General features: G+C 40.1%; 1 protein-coding gene across 3 annotated transcripts in view; it reads right to left on the bottom strand.

Annotated features, from left to right (window-relative positions):
• Fam186a (family with sequence similarity 186 member A) overlaps positions 1 to 20922 on the bottom strand; it is a 77033-nt gene that overhangs the window by 29381 nt on the left and 26730 nt on the right. For 2 of the 3 annotated variants that reach the window (XM_074083354.1, XM_074083352.1), the window contains 3 exons: positions 14159 to 20018; positions 3037 to 3229; positions 416 to 567 (listed from right to left, as the gene is read on the bottom strand). In XM_074083354.1, coding sequence (XP_073939455.1) covers positions 416 to 567; positions 3037 to 3229; positions 14159 to 20018 — 6205 coding nt within the window. The remainder of the gene's footprint in view (positions 1 to 415; positions 568 to 3036; positions 3230 to 14158; positions 20019 to 20922) is intronic. The other variant, XM_074083353.1, reaches the window with a different exon arrangement.

Here is a 20922-nt window from a genome sequence, read left to right on the forward strand (position 1 = left end):
GGTAGGCAGGGACTGTACCTCTTAAGTCATATCCACAGCCCTATTGTTTTGCTTTATTTACTTTTTTGGATAGAATCTCCCACTTTTTTGCCTGGGACTGGGACCAAGATCCTCCTACCTAAGCCTCCCATGCAGTTGGGATTACAGATGTGAACCACCATACCTGGCTCTATTTTTTTCTTTTAAAAAGGAACTCAAATCCAGATGTTAAATATTTAAGTGGAAATATTTATAAATTATAAATAAACCTCTTGATGTACTAGTTAAGGAAATTAATATTCCTATAGACTCTGCCTGTTACCATATCATAACTGTGGAAAAGGAAAACTCTTGGGTAAAATTTTTAAAAAATGAAAATAAAACATTAGATGCTACATATTACCCAGACAAAGCTTAACATCAGTCTATCACATACCTAAATTTCTTGAAAAGGCCAGAGTTTTTGTCCTCTTCAATTAGTAACTCTAAGAATGGTTGTTGAACAAATTCAGTAATAGTAGGTATCTGCTTACTGTCAGTGATCAAAGGGATAGGTTGACTAAGATTCAATTTATACATCTCTCGGAGCTAGAATAATAAGTAAATAAATAAGGAAAAAAGAATCACTGTACGGCTTCTCAGTCTTTTGACTAAGACTAAATGTGAAAAAAAGGAATAGTAAAAGAAAGGGTCAGAATTTTTAGAAAGGCCTTCTAACTGACCTTAAACATGACTCCTCTTTTTCTACAGATTTACAAAGCCTCTTTTTCATCCACTCCACCTCCAACATGCATAATTTTACAGGTGGCAGCTATGATATAAAAAAACCTTGGTCCTACTTAAGCTAGTCCTACTTGGTCCTCTCATTTCTTGGCTATGAGATTTTGGATTAGTTGCTTAATTTACCTGCACCTTTTTCTTCTCGTTTCTAAAACGGGAATAACAGGATTGTGAAAGTTGTGTAATATATGTGGAAGCACTTTGTAAATTGTGAAACACTATGTAAATGTAAATGACAGCTAACACTTGCTAAATTACTTGCCGAATACCAAATGCTGAGCTAAGTACTTTCCATATGTCAGTTCATTTGTAATAGCTTTATGAGGTAAGCACTATTAGTATTTTTATTTTACGTATAGAGAATCTGAGGCTCAGAAAACTCAAGTCATCCAAGTTCATTTAACTAGTATGTGGCAAAGTCTGATTTGAACCCAGACAATATAGTAGCAGAGGTAACCTTCTTGATTACAACCTGATTCAGTGTAAGGTACTTATTCAAACCTACACTCTATCCCTTTTGTTTTTTTCCCCCTCTCCTTTCTTTATGCTTTGATCTCCTTATCTCATCATTTGCATTCTGAATTTCCTGATTCTAGACCCTTATTATCCTCTATGCTCTAGACTTTGTGATTTCTGTTAGATAGCTCATGTCACTGGTAACCCATCTTGCTTTACTCCACCTGCACTGGCCATATTTGCCAAATCAAAAATTGAGGCATAACACCAGGTATGGTGACACACAACTATAATCTCAGGCCTTGGAAGGCTGAGGCAGGAGAATCTCCAGAGTTCAGGGGCAGTCTGAGCTGAACTCAAAAAAAAAAAAAAAAAACAAAGAGGAAAAGAATTGAGGTATATTAATTTTTTTAACAAAACTATAATATTTAAAATGTAACTATTATGGAAAATTCAGACTATTCATTTAATTTGGATCTGGTGATGATGATGAGTCTCTCTCTCTCCCCACCAAAGTAGCATATAAGTAAGTCTTGTAAATTAATCAATGTTAATGAAAAAAAAAGTATATATAGATATAAAATATTCCTAGAACTCCAGCTAGTGGCGTTTATTATTAGAACTCTAGCTTGTACTAGGAACTTTGAGCACATAATCCCAGAGCTCTGTAACCTTTTGGAAGGTCACTGTCACTCCCCAAAGCATATTGATAGTCATCTCAGAAGGGGCTCCTGGACATAATGGTTGGATGCTAGAGTTTAGCAGAACCTTTTGTGTCTGGTGTTATGTAAACAAGTTAAACAAACCCTTTGTTGTAAACACATGATATAAAACCGGTGTCCTGAGAGTTCTGAGGAAAGAACTCTGCTCTGATCCAGAATCAGTCAGAGGGTAGCGACTTCAAAAGGTCATCTGGAAGCTGGTAAATGTAAATTGACTAGGAAGTAGTTGAGCATTTCTGGAAGTTTCTACTATTCTCATCTTACTATCTAGCAAATATTCCTGTTGTTAATTTAGGAGTCATGGCATGGTGCATTGAATGGTGCCTCCCCCAAAAGATGAATTTGTCCTATTTGGAAAAAGGGTCTTTGTAGATATAATTAAGAATCTCAAGATGAGATCACCCTGGATTAATCAGATGTGTCCTAAATTCAATGATATGTGACCTCATAAGAGTCAGAAGAGAAGATAGGAGACATGCTGGGAAGAAGGCCATCTGAAGGCAGAGTGAAGCTACATGGTTACAAGCTAAGAAATCCAATCCACAATCTAAGAGAAGCGTGAGACAGATTTCTCCCTCAAAGCCACCAGAAGGAACCAACCCTGAGAACTGAACCCTGAATTTCTGGCCTTTAGAGTGTAAGATAATAAATTTCTGTTGTTTTAAATCAAGTTTGTGGTGATTTGTTATAGCATCCCTAGGAAACTAATATTCATGGTCTCAAGTAAATGTTATTTTTAAAATGTATCACTTCATATACATATATATGCATAAATAAACACACATGTATATACATATATGTGTGTGCATATATGTGTATGTGTGTGTATATATCAACTAAAGTAAAACTTTATATATATGTATATAAAGTTATACATATATATAAAGTTATATACATATATACAAAGTTATATATATATTGTTTTGTTTTGTTTTAGTTTATTTTTCAGATACGGTCTCAAGCTTTTCTCCAGGACTCACTTTGGGAGATGATCCTTCTAACTCTGCCTCCTATGTAGCTTGGAGTACAGGCCTGCACCACAATACCCAGCTATGTTGTCTTTTCACAACACAACTGGAGAGAATGGGAAATAGGTTACCTGGTTAAATAAATTTATCATTTTCGTCAGGCACTGATTTCGTTTCTGTTGTAGAAGCTTCTGCTTCTCAGTCCAAACCTTCATCACTTTTTTCTGGTAGTCATCAATTCTGCTGAGCGTGGTGCAGAGGTCCTGGGTCTCAGAACCTTTCCCAGTATTTTGGATGGCTTTTAATCGCTGGATTATGTTGTTTCTGGAAAAATAAATAAGAATTAGATTGATACAGTTACAAAGCCTAACACAGCAAACCTGCCCTCAGTTTTTTTCATCCTAATAAGTACATATGGGATGGGAATGGAAGGCTTGTTTAATTAATGAGACCATAATCTAGTTTCCATATATGAAGAACTTCCAAAACCCTATCTGGCTATCAAATTTGCATGAACTCTTCAAGTTTTTTTAGTGTTACAATAGTGTTGCTTATTCATTTTAATATATTTAAAATTCAAGGACTGGTGGTGGATCAAGTTGTAGAGTTCCTGCCTACCAAGTGCATGGCCCTAAGTTCAACCCCTAATACTGCTCTCCCACAAATTCTAGATGGTATATGGGGGCTCTTGCATGTAATCCAAGCACTCAAGAGGTCACTTGGATTATATAGAAACCTGGGCTACATAGCAAGGCTGTGTCTCAAAAAACAAACAAAAAATGTCCTTCAAAGCATTTACAATTCAGAAAAGGAGACTAATAAATTAACTAAGAAACACAAACGTGCTGTATTGAGCAAAAAGGAAAGCACACTCTTGAAAAAGTGATAAATCTTATGGGAAGTTATCAGATATTCTCTTTCTCTCTCCCTCCCTCCTCCCAAATTCTCCCCCTCCCTCCCTCTCATTCTTTCCTACTATATGACAGTTTAATTTTTAGTTTTTTGAGGAACCTCCACTGCTGATTTCCATGGTAGTTGCACTAATTTACATTCCCACCACAGAGTATAAGATTTTCGTATTCTGCCTCATCCTCACTAGCATTTGTTATGTTTTCTTTTTTTGGTTTTTTTTTTTTTTTTAGATTTTTAATAAGTGTATATTAGTTGTACCCAGGGGTTTCACTGTAACATTTGCATATGTGCTTACAATGTGTGTTTGTTTTCTTGTGAGATGGAACCTCAACATCATTTTGATCTGCATTTCATTTATAGCTAAGAATGTTGAAATATCTTAATTTCTTGGCCATTCATACTTCTTTTTTTTTTTTTGGCAGTACTAGGGTTTGAACTCAGAATCTTGTACTTGTTAAGCAGGCACTGTACCACTTGAGCCAGGCATTCAGCCATTTGTATTTTTCTCTTTTTTTGTGGGACTGGGATTTGAACTCAGGGCTTTGCGCTTGCAAAACAGGCACTCTACCACTTGAGCCATGCCTCCAGTCCATTTTACTCTGATTATTTTGGAAATGGGGTCTCAAAACTATTTGCCCAAACTGGCCTCAAACTGCAATCCTCCTGATCTCAGTCTCCCAAGTAGCTAGGATTACAGGTATGAGTCACAGGTACCAGGCTGTATATCTTTTGAGAAATGTCTGTTCAATTCACTTGCCCATTCATTAATTGGATTGTTTATTCTTTGGATGTTTAATTTTTTTAGTTCTTTACATATTCTGGATATTAATCCCCTGTTGGATGAATAGCTGGCAAAGATTTTCTCCCATTTAAGAGTTGTCTCTTCACTCTGGTAATTGTTTCCTTTAATGTGTAGAAGCCTTTTAATTTGATGCAATTCAATTGTCAATTCTTGTTGTTACTTCCTAAGAAAGTAGAGTTTTATTCATAAAGTCATTGCCTGTGCCCATATCTTCATGTTTTCACTATGTTTTCCGCACCAATTTCACAGTTTCTGGTCTTACATTAAAGGCTTTGATTAATTTTAAATTAATTTTTGTACAGAGTGAGAGATAGGGGTCTAGTTTCAGCCTTCATGTGGATATCCAGTTTTCCCAACAACATTTGTTGAAGAGACTCTCTTTTCTCCAATGTATACTTTTGACACTTTGGTAAAAAATCAGATGGCAATAGCTATATGGGCTTTTTCTGGATTTTCTATTTTATTCCATTGGTTTACATATGTTTTTGTATGAATACCAGGGTGTTTTTTTTACTATGGCTCTGTAGTATAATTTAATGTCAGATAATGTGATGCTTCTTTTTACTCAGAATTGCTTTGGCTATTTGGGGTCTTTTGTACTTCCATACGAAATTTAAGATTTTTTTTTCTATTATTGTGAAGAATGACTTTAGAATGTCTCTGGGATTGATTTCAGTAATATAGTCATTTCACAGTATTAATTCCTAATCCATGAATGTGTGGAATCTAGTGTCTGCAATTTATTTCTTCAAAGTATTATAGCTTTCATTGTAGAGGTCTTTCACCTCCTGAAGTATATTTCTGCTTTTGAAGCTATTATGAGTGGATTGTCCTCCTGATTTCTTTCTAAGCCTGTTCATTATTGTTATATAGATAAGCTACTGAGCCAGATGTGGTGGCTCATGGCTATAATCCTAGCTACTTGGGAGACAGAGTTCTGGAGGATTGTAGTTCAAGGCCAACCTGGGCAAAAAATTTGCAAGATCCCATTTCAACCAATGATGGGACACAATAGCAGGTGCCTGTAATCCCAGGTGCATTCGGAGATACAAATAGGAAGATCATAGTCCCAGCTGGACCAGCATAAAAACGAAACCCTATCTCAAAAATAACCAGTGCAATAGGGCTGGCAGAGTAGCTCAAATAGTAGAGAGCCTGCCTAGCAAGAGCAAAGCCCTGATCAGCCCCTTGTACCACCAAATAGTTTTTCTTTAAAAAAAAAAAAAAAAAGACTTGATTTTTTTTCCAGTTTTTTTTATTGTTTTATTATTCATATGTGAATACAAGGCTTGGGTCATTTCTCCCCCCCTGCCCCCACCCCCTCCCTTACCACCCACTCCACCCAAAAAACTTGATTTTCAATGTTGATTTTGTTTTCTGCTACTTTGCCTAAAGTGGCTATAATATCCAACAGTTTTTTGGTGGAGTCTTTAGGGTCTTTAAATATAGGATCATTTCATCTGCAAATAGGGATATTTGGACTTCTTCCCTTTCTAATTGTATCCCTTTTATTTCTTTTTCTGCCTTATTGCTCTGGCAAAGAATTCAAGCACCATATTGAATAAGAGTGGAGAGTGGACCCTTGTCTTATTCCTTACTTTAGGGGAAATGCTTTAATTTTTTCTTCATTTAGAATTATAGAACCCTATAATTAGAACTATATGCTTTTGTTATGTTGAGGCATGTTCTTTCTATTCCTAGTTTCTTTGGGGCTTTTATCCTGAAGAGATGTTGAGCTTTGTCAAAGGCTTTTTCAGCATCTCTTGAGATGATCATGTGATTTTTGTCCTTTAATCTATTTATGTACATTTATTGATTTGCATATGTTGAGCTATCTTTCAATCCAGATTCATTCCAGAATGAAACCAACTTGACATGGTATATAATCTTTTCAATGTGTTGTTGAATTCAGTTTCAAAGTATTTTATTGAGAATTTTTGTGTCTATGTTCATCAGTGAAATTGGCTTAGAATTTTCTTCTTTTTTTTTGTCTTGTCCTTATACAGTTTTGGTATCAGGGTAATAATATTGGCTTTATAAAATGAGCTTGGTAGTATTCCTTCCCTTTCTGTTTTTTGGAGTAGTTTGAAGAGCATTGGTGTTATTTGTTCTTTAAATGTGTGGTAGAATTTAATAGTAAATCCATTTGATTGTGGGATTTTCTTTGTTGAAAGACTATTACTGCTTCAACCTCATTGCATATTATAGATCTGTTTAGGTGGTTTTTACCCATTGGGTTCAATTTTGGGAGGTCATATACATCTAGAAATTTCCCCATTTCTTCTAGAGTTTCCAGTTTATTAGAATATAAAATTTCACAATATTCCATAATGATCCTGTGAATTTCATTGGCCTTTGTTGTGATATCCCCTTTCTCATACCTTTTTTTTTTTTTTTTCCAGTACTGGGGTTTAAACTCTGCCTTCATCCTTGCTAGGCAGGCACTCTAACATTTGAGCCATTTCCCCAGCCCTCTAATTTTGTTAATTTTTATCTTTTTCTTCTTTCTAAAGTTTTGTCAATCTTGTTCATCTTTTCAAATAACCAACTCTTTGTTTCATTTTTTTTTTTGCCTTGTTCTGTTTGTCTCCATTTCATTGATTTCTGCCCTGATCTTTGTTATTTCTTTCCCTCTACTGCTTTTGGTTTTGGCCTGTTCTTGCTTTTCTAAGAGCTTGAAGTATAGCGGTAAGTTATTTGAAGAGCTCTCTGACTTTTTAATGTAGATGCTGATAGCTATAAACTTTCCTCTTAGCACTGTCTTTGCTGTGCCCCAAAGTTCTGGTAGTTGTGTTTTCATTTTCCTTTGTTTATAGAAATATTTTTTAAATTTCCCTCTTATTTCTTTGGTGACACACCTTCTTTCAAAAGTGCATTGTTGGGCTGAAGATATAGCTCAATGATAGAGCAATTGCCTGGGATGTGTAAGGGCCTGGATTCCATCCCCAACATAAAAAAGGTGTATTTTTCAGTCTCTATGTGTTTGAATATTTTTTATTTCATTTCGGTCTGATAAAATACAGGAAGTTATTTCAGTTTTCTTGTATTTGCTAAGGCTTGTTTTATGTCCTAAAATATTATCTATTTTGGAAAAAGTTCTGTGAGTTGCTGAGAAGAATGTGTATTCTGCAGCTGCTGGGTGGAACATTCTATAGATATCTGTTAAGTCCATTTGATCTACAGTGTTAATTCTTAAGTTTCTTTTTTTTTTTTTTGGTGGTGCTGGGACTTGAACTCAGGACCTCGTGCTTGCTAGACAGGCACACTACCACCTGAGCTACTCCACCAGCCCTGTTTTATGCTGGGTATTTTTGAGATAGGGTTTCTTGAACTATCCACCCAGGCTGACTTCAAACCATGATCCTCCTGATCTCTGCCTCCTGAGTAGCTAGGGTTATAGGCATGAGCCACTGATAACCCAGCTTTAAGTTTCCTTTTGGTTTTTTTGTTTGAATGACTTATCTATTGGTGAGAGTAGGTTATTAAATTCACCCACCGTGCTTTTATGTTTTATGAAATTGGGTGTGTCGATGTTTGGTGTGTATATGTTTGCAATTTCTGTATCTTCTTTATGGATTGGTCTTTTTGTCAATATAAAATGACCCTTTTTGTCTCATCTGAATGAATTTCGGTTTGAAGTTTCCTTTGTCAGTTATGCATATAGCTATTCCTGCTTGCTTTTGAGATTCATTTATTTGGAATATCTTTTTTTATCCATTCACTTTAAACTTCTATTTGTTTTTTTTTTTTAAATATTCTGAATTTTATTTTATTTTTTTTTCATTTTTCTTTTATTATTCATATGTGCATACAAGGCTTGGTTCATTTCTCCCCCGTGCACCCACCCCCTCCCTTACCACCCACTCCGCCCCCTCCCTCTCCCCCCCAATACCCAGCAGAAACTATTTTGCCCTTATTTCTAATTTTGTTGTAGAGAGAGTATAAGCAATAACAGGAAGGAACAAGTGTTTTTGCTGGTTGAGATAAGGATAGCTATACAGGGCATTGACTCACATTGATTTCCTGTGCGTGGGTGTTACCTTCTAGGTTAATTCTTTTTGATCTAACCTTTTCTCTAGTACCTGTTCCCCTTTTCCTATTGGCCTCAGTTGCTTTAAGGTATCTGCTTTAGTTTCTCTGCGTTAAGGGCAACAAATGCTAGCTAGTTTTTTGGTGTCTTACCTATCCTCACCCCTTCCTTGTGTGCTCTCGCTTTTATCATGTGCTCATAGTCCAATCCCCTTGTTGTGTTTGCCCTTGATCTAATGTCCACATATGAGGGAGAACATACGATGGTCTTTTGGGCCAGGCTAACCTCACTCAGAATGATGTTCTCCAATTCCATCCATTTACCAGCGAATGATAACATTTCGTTCTTCTTCATGGCTGCATAGAATTCCATTGTGTATAGATACCACATTTTCTTAATCCATTCGTCAGTGGTGGGGCATCTTGGCTGTTTCCATAACTTGGCTATTGTGAATAGTGCCGCAATAAACATGGATGTGCAGGTACCTCTGGAGTAACCTGTGTCACAGCCTTTTGAGTATATCCCCAAGAGTGGTATTGCTGGATCAAATGGTAGATCGATGTCCAGCTTTTTAAGTAGCTTCCAAATTTTTTTCCAGAGTGGTTGTACTAGTCTACATCCCCACCAACAGTGTAAGAGGGTTCCTTTTTCCCCGCATCCTCGCCAACACCTGTTGTTGGTGGTGTTGCTGATGATGGCTATTCTAACAGGGGTGAGGTGGAATCTTTGTTTTAATTTGCATTTCCTTTATTGCTAGAGATGGTGAGCATTTTTTCATGTGTTTTTTGGCCATTTGAATTTCTTCTTTTGAGAAAGTTCTGTTTAGTTCACTTGCCCATTTCTTTATTGGTTCATTAGTTTTGGGAGAATTTAGTTTTTTAAGTTCCCTATATATTCTGGTTATCAGTCCTTTGTCTGATGTATAGTTGGCAAATATTTTCTCTCACTCTGTGGGTGTTCTCTTCAGTTTAGAGACCATTTCTTTTGATGAACAGAAGCTTTTTAGTTTTATGAAGTCCCATTTATCTATGCTATCTCTTAGTTGCTGTGCTGCTGGGGTTTCATTGAGAAAGTTCTTACCTATACCTACTAACTCCAGAGTATTTCCTACTCTTTCTTGTATCAACTTAAGAGTTTGGGGTCTGATATTAAGATCCTTGATCCATTTTGAGTTAATCTTGGTATAGGGTGATATACATGGATCTAGTTTCAGTTTTTTGCAGACTGCTAACCATAAACTTCTATTTGTCTTTGCCAGTGAGGTACATTCCATGTAGGCAACAAATGGTTGGGTCTTGTTTTTTAATCCAATTTACCAGTCTGTCTCTTTTGAATTGAGACCACTGACATTCAGAGTAATTATTGAAAGGTATGTAGTAATTCCTGTCATTTTTGTAATGTTTGATTCTTTCCAAATCCTCATTTGTTTATCTACTCATCTAGTGAGATTTATTTTTTCCTGTATTTTCATGGTTGCACATATCTTCCTCTTCTGTGTGTAGGTTTGCTTTAAGTATCTTTTGCAGTGATGGCATGGTGCTCATAAATTCTTTTAGCTTTTGTTCTAATGGAAGGTTTTTGTTTATCCTTCAATTATGAAGGACAGCTTCGCTGGATACAGTAATCTATGTTGGTAGTTACTTTCTTTCAGGGCTTGAAATACATTATTCCATGCCCTTGTTGTTTTTAGAGTTTCTGTAGAGAAATCTGCTGTTAATCTGATGGTTTTGTCTTTAGATGTGACTTTGTGCTTCTCTCTTGAAGAGTCCTAAAAACCCTACTGACTGTCCCTCAAGATTTGGAAAATTTTCTACTATTTTTTTTAATATGTTTTTTATGTCTTTACCTTACACCTCTTCTCATTCTTTTATGATTCTAGCATTTAGTCTTTTTATCTTTTCTTTTTGACAGGACTAGGATTAAAACTCAGGCAAGCTGAGTTTTGTGCTTGCTAGAAAAGCTGTCTACCACTTGAACCACACCCCCAGCCCATTCTTACTGTAGCTTTTTTTTTCAAACAGAGTTTTACATTTTTGCCTGTGGCCAGTATTGGACATCTAGCTTCCTATCTCAGCCTCCTGTGTAGTTAGGATTACAGGCATGTGCCATCACACCCAGTTTGACTTTTGAAATAGTCTATCTTTTTTGGGTGGCTTCGAACTGTGATCCACCTATCTCTGCTTCCTGCATAGGTGGGATTTCAGACATGAGCCACCATTCCTGGCCCAGGTTTGGTCTTTTAAGGATGTTCTAAGGCCTTGCATGTTCCATTTATACATTCTTATTTTTTTCTTTGTCTTTATCTGAATGTTCTGACTAACCTAATTTGTCTTCAAGCACCATAATCTATCTTCAACTTGATCCAGTCTATTGGCTAGACTTTTGGCTGGGTTTTTTACTTGATGTATTGACTTTTTCATTTTCAGAATTTCAATTTGATTTTTTCAGAATTTCTATATCTTTATTGAATTCCTCTTTTGTACCTCGAATTTTCTTTCTTATTTCTACCTATTTATTTGTAGTCTCTGAGTTCATTCAGCTGTTTATTTATATTCTCTTTGAATTTCTGCAGTTGTTTATGTGTCCTCTTTAATTTCATTGATTATTGTACTAATCATTCTTTTGAATTTTTTATCTGCAATTTCATCTACTTCACTTTCATTACAGTTCATTCTTGTGGACAAGCTCTTTTGGAGGAGTCGTTTTGCATTGTTTTTTCATATTTCTTGTGTTTCTGCACTAGAATTTATGCTTTTGAGGCCAAGTACTTGACTGAGACTTTTAATCACCTGTAGTCTCTTGGGTGAAATATTCTCAGTGCTCAGGTAAGACTAAAATGGCAGGGTTGGGGTGCAGTTCCTCATCACTGGACTGTGGTGGCAGCTCATTAGCGAAACATTAGCCCAAATATTCAGGACACCAGTCCTGCAGCACTACTCAGATAAAGGAAAATTAGCTGGGCTATCTTGTAGTTCCTAGTGTACAGGTCAGTGTTTTATGTGGGCTGAGGGCAGGGTCAGTTGTCCACTTCTGTACTGCTTGTCAAGGGTCAATTGTTCACTTCTGTTCTGCTTTCACTTTAGAACCTACTTTCTTTGGTAGTAGAAGCACTGCTGGCTGCAAGGATCTTTGAAACCTGTGGATTAGGTAGGTTCCCACTTGCTCCACAGGTCCTCTAGTTTATGCCCCTAGGGCAGCAAGAATCTAAGCCTGGTGTTCCCTGTAAGTATCGGGTAGTGCAGATACTGAGTTCTGGACTGGAAGACTCAGATGCTCTGACTGCTGGTCTCAGTGCTTTCAGACCCACCTAGCAGTTCATCACCTTGTGTGCCAGGGTAGACTGGAGAAATTGCATGGTTTTTCAGAACCTGGACTCAGTGCGCTCAGTTCCATCTGGCAGTAAACAACCCTTAACAGGCATGAGAGACATCTCCCAGAGGCCAAACACTCCACCAACCATAGGGTCATGCTGTGTTTCTACAGTGATCCTCAGATGATACGACTTGCTCCTTACCAGGGAGGCAGGGCCACTGACCACTTTGCTGCCTGAGCTTCTTACTACTTAAACTTCTCAGTAGGCCAATGTCAGGCCCTCTGAGTCTCCATGACCACCTCTCCTGGCCATCTCCCACCAATATGCTGTGGCAGGGTGTCCCAAGACTCCCTAAGATAGTATTTCTTGTTTTGTAAGTCTCCAGAGTATCTCAGTCTTCAAAAATAGCTCACCTCCCTTTAAGATGGTGGCTTACTGCAGCCCTAGGAGATATGGAGAGTGAAAAAATGTCTTTCTTCTCCCATACTAACCTGTTACATAGGAGAAGGCACAGTTGTACTGAATACCTGCACTAGGTTTAAGGCTTCTGGGAAATGTGGGCTTGTCCCACAGCTAGGTCTGCCAGTCTGTCACTGGGGCCACTTAGCTTACTTTGTGGTGGAGGCTTCAGCTTCCCCTTCCCTGTGAGGAGCCAGGGCAAGAGTTGCAGATTCTTTCTTAAATTTCCTGTTGCCTTTCTGCTTCTTTGTACTTTTTAGCTTTCCTGTCCCTCTTTCATGGTTCCTGGTGTTCTTCCTCTTTTTTCAAAATATAGTCTCTCCTTTGTTACTCTGACTCTTCTCATTTATAGAGTCAAACAGAGAAAGCTTCTACTGTTCCATCATACCCCACTTCCGTTACTTACATTTGCTATTAATAAATAGCAAATCTGGGAAGCAAATCCAGATGTTCTTTCTTTTCACAGTAGCAATATTTCTCAAAGTATGAACCCTGTTGCCTGGATTGACTTATTTGAGGATGCTTGTTGAAAAGGCAGATACCAAGGTGTTTCCCCAGAACATTTTGTTTGTTTTTTGAGACATGGTCTCACTATGTAGCCCAGACTGGCCTCACTCTCCCAAGTTCTGGGATTATAGGCGTGTACCACTTAGCTCAGCTAATAACTTTTTTTTCTTGCAGTGCTGGGGATCAAAGCCAGGGCCTCACACATGCTAGGAAAGCACTCTATCACTGAGCTACAACCCCCAGCTCCCCAGACCTTTTGAATAAAAATGAGGAATCAGCATTTTAAACAGAATGGGATAAAACTTACTTTACTAAAGTTTGAAAACCATGTGTTCACCAACAGAACAGGGAAGAAGAGAATGAGGAATTCCAGGTTGAAGGAATACTATAAAGAAAGGCAAGAGGCTGGGAATGCATTTCAGTAGTACACTTGTCTATGATGCACAAGACCCTGGGCTCAATCCCTAGTATAAGGTGCGGGGGAGAGAGAGAGAAGAGGAGAGGAGAGAAGAGAGGAGAAGAGAAAGCTTATTGAAAAGATGGCTGGATGAATAAATGATCACCTTCAGGAAAAAAAAAGAAGAAAGCCAGGTATGGTGTCACACACCTATAATTTTGTAATCCCACCAGTCAGTAGGCTGAGGCAGGGGGATTGAGAGCCCGAGGCCAGCCTGCGCTACATAGTAAAACACTTTCTAAATGGAGGAGGAGAGGAAGAGGAGGAAGAGGAGGAAAAAAGATGATCCTCCTATTTTATGCTTCCCTCCATAGCTGGGATGACAGGCATGCCCTACCACACCCAGCTTTCTTCCACTGACATGGGGTCTCACTGCCCTGAAACTACAATCTTGTTCTTAGCCTCCCGTGTAACTTAGAATGACAGGTCCGCACCACCATACCCAACTATTGGGAAACCAATGTCCAGCTATTGGTTGGGATGGGGTCTCATGAGCTTTTCCCCCAGACTGGCCTTGGCATCATACTGCCATTCTCCTCACCTCAGCCTCCCAAGTAGCTAGTATTACAGATGTGAACCACTGGCACCTGGCTACATATCATTTCTTATTTCCTAAAGAAATACATCTCCTTTTGCTATCTTAAACAAGCTTCCCACAGAACCTCTGTAAGAGAATGTTTTAGAGCATATGATCCATGATCTGCCACATATGAATATACTTCTAGGCAATCAGGACTATATCAGAAAACTGGATATATAATAATTACATCTACCTGGCACGCTGGATCAGTCTATAGGCAATGTACTTGCGGAACAAGTATCCCAGCCGAACTGTGTCCATATGAAGTGTCTCAATTATAAGATTACAGGCTATTGCATATTGCTGTGAAGGGAGTCCAGAAGTTTTGGTGGCCTGTTTTAATAGTATCAGGTTCTTCCTCTGAGCCTCCACATCAACAAAATACCTGTTCTCTTCAAGGTCTTGGAGAGAAGAAGGGGGCACCATCATCTTGGTTTTCTTGGCACCTAAAACTGAAGTCAGTATCCAGGACTTGTCTATAGGGGGAAGTTGGGATTTCTGGTCCCATTCAAAAGGTAAGATCTGTGATGTTTTGGGTAGTTGAGTACTAAGAGAAGCTAATGATGTTATAGGCTTTCCAAGAGTGGAAAGGGTTGCCTCATCAATATAAGGGGTTTGTGATTCTGGTGTCCTATAATTGGTGAGGTAAGACTGAAATGGTTCCATGACAAAAGTCTCTGGGAACATCGGGGTTTCTTCCTCAGATATTTGGACCTTCTTAGTGGTGAAAGGAACTTGAGGTACCTTGAAATCTGGGACACTTGGTTGGATCAATGATGATTTAGTCTTCAGAGAAGAAATAGTTTCCAATCTTTTCTGAGTGACAGAAGAGGGAAAAGCTTTCTTGGGTTTCTCATGAATTGGGAGGGTCCATAATGTGGAGGAATGCCCAGTAGTGGGAGAGATCCATGATGGGGAAGCTTGTCCAGGAAGGGTCCATGGTGCAAGATGCTGCCCAGGGGTGGAAGGGGTCTGAAGAAAGGAAGACTGCTCAGAGGTAGCAGGAGGTTGGAATGCCTGGGGTTGCTCTGAGATGGCTGAGAGTCCAGATTCCAGGTGCTCCCTGGGGATGGAAGAGGCCCCAGGAACCAAGGGCTGTTCAGGAGAAAGAGAAGCCAAGTGTCTGGGAATCTGTCCAGAGGTGAGTGGGACTCTGGATATAAGAGGTAGCCTGGGGTTGAGAGAAGCCTCTGATATTGGAAGTGGCTGAGGAGTCAGAGAGCTCCTAGAGATGAAGAACTGGCTAGAACTAAGGGACTGCCCTGGAATGGCCGGGGCCCCAGATATTGGGAGCTGCCCAAGGTGGGACGAGACCTCTGGTGGCAGGGACTGGGAAGGAGTGGCTCCACCTTTATACAATGGGATCTGCGTAGAGGTAGGAAAGATTTGTGGTGCCAGGAGCTTCCCAGAGTCAGAAAGAATATTCTTTCTGAGGTGTCCCCCAGGGGCAAAGGGAACTTGGGTGAAAAAAGGCCTTGGTTTCTGCAAAGGAGTAGAAGTGACCTTAAATATAGATGACTTCTCAGCAATAGATGATGATGTCAGGGGCTGCCTAAGGCTTGGAGATAATTTTGATATAATGGATGGCCCAGTGGGAAGAGAAGTCTTTAATTCCTCAAATGGTCTGAGAGTGGAAGGAGCCAATGTGGCAGGCTCTTCTAAGGTGAGAGGAGTGTGAAATGCCTGAGCCTGCTGATGAGAGAAAGTGACTCCCAAGGCTTGCAACTGCTTCAGAATAATGCTTGGTGCTTTTTGAGCTTTTTCTGGAGTGATAGAAGCCCCCAGTTTCCAAACCTGTTCTTCAGTAAGAGGAACTTCTAATGCCTGTGCCTGCTCAGGGTTGAGGGTGATAGCTGCTGCTTGATCTTGTTCACGGGTAAGTGTGATACCCAAAGTCCGGGCTTGCTCAGGAGTAAGAGTGAACATCAATGACTGTGCTTGTTTTGGATCAGGATGGCCCTGCAATGCCTGAACCTGCTCAGAGGTGAGGGTGGCACCAAATGTCTCAGTCTGCCCTGGCATGATAGTAACTCCCTGACTGTGGGAGAGTGGGACCCCAAATAACTGGGCCTGCTCAGTCTCTAGTGGGACTGGCATTGCCTGATTCTGTTCAGAAGTGACAGATGTTTTTAGTGTCTCTGTATACTCAGGAGTAATAGGGACTTTCAGTGTTTGGACTTGCTCCGGAGTGAGAGTAGTTCTCAATCCCTGGGCCTGTTCATGTGACATTGTAACACCCGAAACATGGTGCTTCCCCAGAGGAAGAGTAATATCCTGAGCCTGGGCCTGCTGAGAGGTGAGCGTGAGCCCCAGGGCCTTCACTTGCTGAGGGGTGAGAGTGATCCCCAGGGCCTTGACTTGCTGAGGAGTGAGAGTAATTACAAGGTCCTGGGCCTGCTGAGAGGTGAGAGAGAGTCCCAGGTCCTGGGCCTGCTGAGGACTCAGAGTGATCCCCAAGGCCTTGACCTGCTGAGGGGTGACAGTGAGTCTTAGGTTCTGGGCCTTTTGTGAGGTGAGGGTGATCCCCAGATCATGGGCCTGCTGAGTGGTGAGAGTAATGCCCAGGGCCTTGACCTGCTGAGGTGTGAGAGTGAGCGCCAGGTCCTGGGACTGCTGAAGGGTGGGAGTGAGCCCCAGGTCCTGTGCATCCTGAAGGGTGAGAGTGATCCCTAGATCCTGGGCCTGCTGAGGGGTGAGAGTGATCTCTAGATCCTGGGCCTGCTGAGGGGTGAGAGTGATCCCTAGATCCTGGGCCTGCTGAGGTGTAAGAGTGATCCCTTGAGCCTGAACCTGTTGAGGGGTGAGAGTGATCCCCAGGTCCTGGACCTGCTGAGGGGTGAGAGTGATCCCCAGGTCCTGGGCTTTCTTTGGGGTGAGAACAATCCCCAGGTCCTGTGCCTGCTGAGGGGTGACAATGATCCCTAGGTCCTGGGCCTGCTGAGGAGTGAGAGTGATCCATTCAGCCTGAGCCTGCTGAGGTGTGACAATGATCCCTAGGTCCTGTGCTTGCTGTGGGGTCAGAGTGAGCCCCTGTGCATATGCCTGCTGATGGATGAGAGTGATCCCTAGATCCTGGGCCTGCTGAGGGGTGAGAACAATCCCCAGGTCCTGTGCCTGCTGAGGGGTGAGAGTGATCCCCCAAGACTGGGCCTGTTGTGGTGTGAGAGAGATCCCTAGGTCCTGGGCCTGCTGAGAGGTAAGAGTGATCCCCTGAGCCTGGACCTGCTGAGGAGTCAGAGTGATCCCTTGAGCCTGAACCTGCTGTGGTGTGAGAGTAATCCCTAGGTCCTGGGCCTGCTGAGGGGTGAGAGTGATTCCCAGGTCCTTGGCCTGCTTAAGTGTAAGAGTGATCCCCTGAACCCGGGCCTGCTGAGGTATGAGAATGATCCCTAGATCCTGGGCCTGCTGAGGAGTGAGAGTGATGCCTTGAGCCTGAACCTGCTGTGGGGTGAGAATGAGTCCTCGGTCCTGGGCTTGCTTAGGGGTCAGAGTGATCCCCTGAGCCTGGGCCTGCTGAGGAGTGATAGTGACTCCCTGTCCCTGGGCCTGCTCAGGAGTGAGAGTGGTGAACTTTGTGACAGGCTGCGCAGAAATAGGGAGGGGCCCAAATGGGGAGGGCTGCATGGAAGTGGAAGGAGTGCCTGGAATGGTGTACTTCTCAGCAGAAAGAATCTCTGATGTCTTAACATCACTTTTGATCTTTGTTCCTTGTAATGGTGGTATAACTTGTAAATGTTTCATTGGCCTGGGAGATAATGTCACTTGACTTTGAGTGAATCCTTGTGTTTCATCTTTAGGTTTGTCCTCATTCCTCATCCTCTCTTGCTTTTTTTGGCTTATCCTCTTCTTGTCACCACCCACTATTGCTCTTCTCAGCTTCTCTTCCTCCTCCTCCTCTATCTCTGTTTTCAGCTTCTGATATCTCTTGTCTTTCTGAGCCTGCCTTGTCTCGCCTTCCTTCAAGGTCACCCCTTGCCCTTTCACCATTTGGTTCCCTTCTTCTAGCTGCTGCTGCATGGGCTTCTCTTGCCCATGCTTTTCTTTCTCATCTTGTTCCATCAGTTTTTGAATTCTCTGTTTTTTCTGTTTCTTCCAGACATCCTCTTCCTGCCACTGTTCCTGCTCCTGTTGTTGATCTTGTTTTTCCTCCTTCATCTGGAGCAATGTCTTTTTCTCTTTCAAACTTTTCTTTCTCAACAAATTGTCCTTTGAGAGTTTTTTTTCTTCTAGCATCTCATGTTGGACACTTTTGCCAGATAAGTCAGCTACTTTTTCTTGATCTTTTAAATATTCCTCCTGCCTCTTTTTTTCCTTGCTGTGCTCTTTCTTTCTTACTGAGACTTGCCTACTGAGAGTAGCTCTTTCACTTTCTATTTCATCCCAGAGCATCTGTACTAAATGGCTGATTACTGGGTCTGTGCTTTCATCTGTGAGGAAGGAGCTAATTTCAGACTTCTGAAAATGTGATCCTGGCACAGGTTCCTTTTGCCATATCACAGGTTTCTCTCCAACTTGTCCTTTCTTTTTTATGTTTTTGTATTTCCTCACGGTTTTAGTCACAGTTTCAGCCACTTTTTGGAAATATTCTTCAATTTTTTCCTTTATGACTTCTAACTTTTCAACTTCTGTTCTTTTTAGTAACTCCTCCTTTATCACACTCTTGCTTTCAAAAGGCATTCCAATGTTATCAGTTTTCTCTTTTAGGAAAGTTAGTATAGCGTGGTGAAATGCTTCTAGGTTACTTTGTTCACTTTTGCCATCTGCACTTCCTACAGTCTGTTTAGTGACCTTTGAATGTGATTTACCAGGTTGAGAAGACAGGATTTGTTTGGTAAAGGCTAACATTTCTTTCTCTTCAGTTGCTCCTTCTTTGCTTACTTGTTTCTTTCCTTTCTTTTCAACTTTCTGTGGCTCAGAGGTGAAATCAGGTTGCTTCTCTGCTAATCTACTTATGTTTTTTCTGGATTCTTTGTCAGTTGATTCCATAGAGGGTTCCCCTTTAATCTCTGATGACAATTGGGCTTTTCCAACTAAGTGTTCAGATTTGAGCTTCCTGAGTGACTCCTCCAAGACATTTGTCTCACTTTTGACATCTTCGCTCTTTGTTTTAGCAGAAGAAATTTGTTGGCTTTTTGGTTCAGTAGATGACTTTGATTGGACTTCTTTTCTCTTTTTATCCACTGTTTGTGGATCAAAGAAGTAACTACTTTTGCTCTCTACAACATTCTGTTCAGCTTTTGATTCAGAGGTGTCTTGTGGCTGTGGGCCTTTTGTGCGCTTTCTTTTCTGTGATCGATACAGACCAGTCCCATCTTTTTGATAGACACCATCTTTCTTCGGTGCTATGTTTTCTTTAGTAGTATCTTCAGGTGGCTTTTTCTTTGTTTTTTCAGATAAAAGGTATTGCTGTTCAGTTGACTCTGGAGGCATTTGGGCTGTATATGACATTGCTGAATCCCACTTTTTCACAGTGCCTGTAACCCCTTTTCTTTGGGATTCATCTATAACATTTCCAAACTCTTTGGCTAAAATAGTGTCCATGCTGCTCTCTTTGTCCACAGCTTTGGTCATTGATGACTCTGGAGAAATTGTAGGTAATACTTTCAAGGCTGAGGTTATGGGCAGTGGTGTAACAATTTTGAATCGAATAAGTTGTTCACATTTTTCTTCTGCATCTTTAAGTTTCTGCTGAAGCATTACATTTTCTTCACTGAACTCTTTTATTATCCTCAGGGAGAGCTGTTTTTCTGGTTCTGTTTCATCTGTATACATATTGCTAATTTGGAAGTTAATAAGTTTTAATTCATCATTTACTAGAGTCAAGGCTTTAGAAAGATTTATCATTGTTGATGATATATATTTAATAGCATTGTTTTCCAATTTAGTGAACATTGCTGTGCCTATGAGTTCTTGTAGCATATCTTGAATTTCTGAAACCTTTGTATTTGTTGCAAATTGATCACTAATCATCTGATCTGGTCTTAAAGCATGGGCTGTTGCAGGTCGTTTTATTACTCTTTCCTTCCAGGGTTTCCATAGAGTACCTCTAACTACTGAAATTAAAAAACAGAATGAAACAATGAAATTGCATTTCTTCTTTTATGTTGTGCTATATCCATATTTAAGCCTAAGGAACTTAGCCTGAATTAATAGATACCCATAGGATGAAGATTCACTTAAAAAAAACTTTACTCCCCAAATAAACAATATTATTTTTTTAAAAGAATGACTCTTTTCTCACAATCACCTAGAACTTCTACTTCCAGAGTTTAAAAAAATTAACTCAACTGTGTTCTAAACTTATTTTCAGTTGTAACTATGGGATTAGATAAAAATGTAAGTCAAAACTTTCCTCTGGCTTTAGCTATGCTTAATGCTTCCAATTTTCTTTCTTGGGTTCCTGCCTCTCTTTTCTACCTTTTCTGACTCAGAGCTAACTTTAGTTCTTTCAAAAGGCTGATGAATCAGGGCTGCTCAAGTTGTTCAAGAGGTAGAGTGACTGCCTAGCAAGTGTGAAGCCCTGATTTCAAATCGTAGTACTGTTAAAAGAAAAAAAAAAGGCTGATAGACAAAAGCATTTGAGGCAGGTGGCTTACCCTGTAATCCTAACTGATCAGGAGGCAGAGATCAGGAGGTGAATCATGGGTCGAAAGCCAGCCCAGGGAAATAGTTCATGAGACACTATATCAAAAAAACCTTCACAGAAAAAAAGGCTGGTGGAGTGATTCAAGGTGTAGGCCCTGAATTCAAGCCCTAGTACCACAAAAAAAAAAAAAAATGAGGGGATTTCCAGAATGACTGAGTGAGAAACTCAGATTTTCTCCCCCTAAAAGCGATAATAAAACTAGACAAAATGGTCAAAATGATCATTTTAGGACTCTGGAAATTGATCAAAGGCATACAACAAATTGAGAAGCATTTATTCAAGAAAAACTACTAAAACTCAGTAAAAACAAA

The sequence above is a fragment of the Castor canadensis genome, chromosome 8 (assembly GCF_047511655.1).
Source record: "Castor canadensis chromosome 8, mCasCan1.hap1v2, whole genome shotgun sequence".
Taxonomy (NCBI): domain Eukaryota; kingdom Metazoa; phylum Chordata; class Mammalia; order Rodentia; family Castoridae; genus Castor; species Castor canadensis.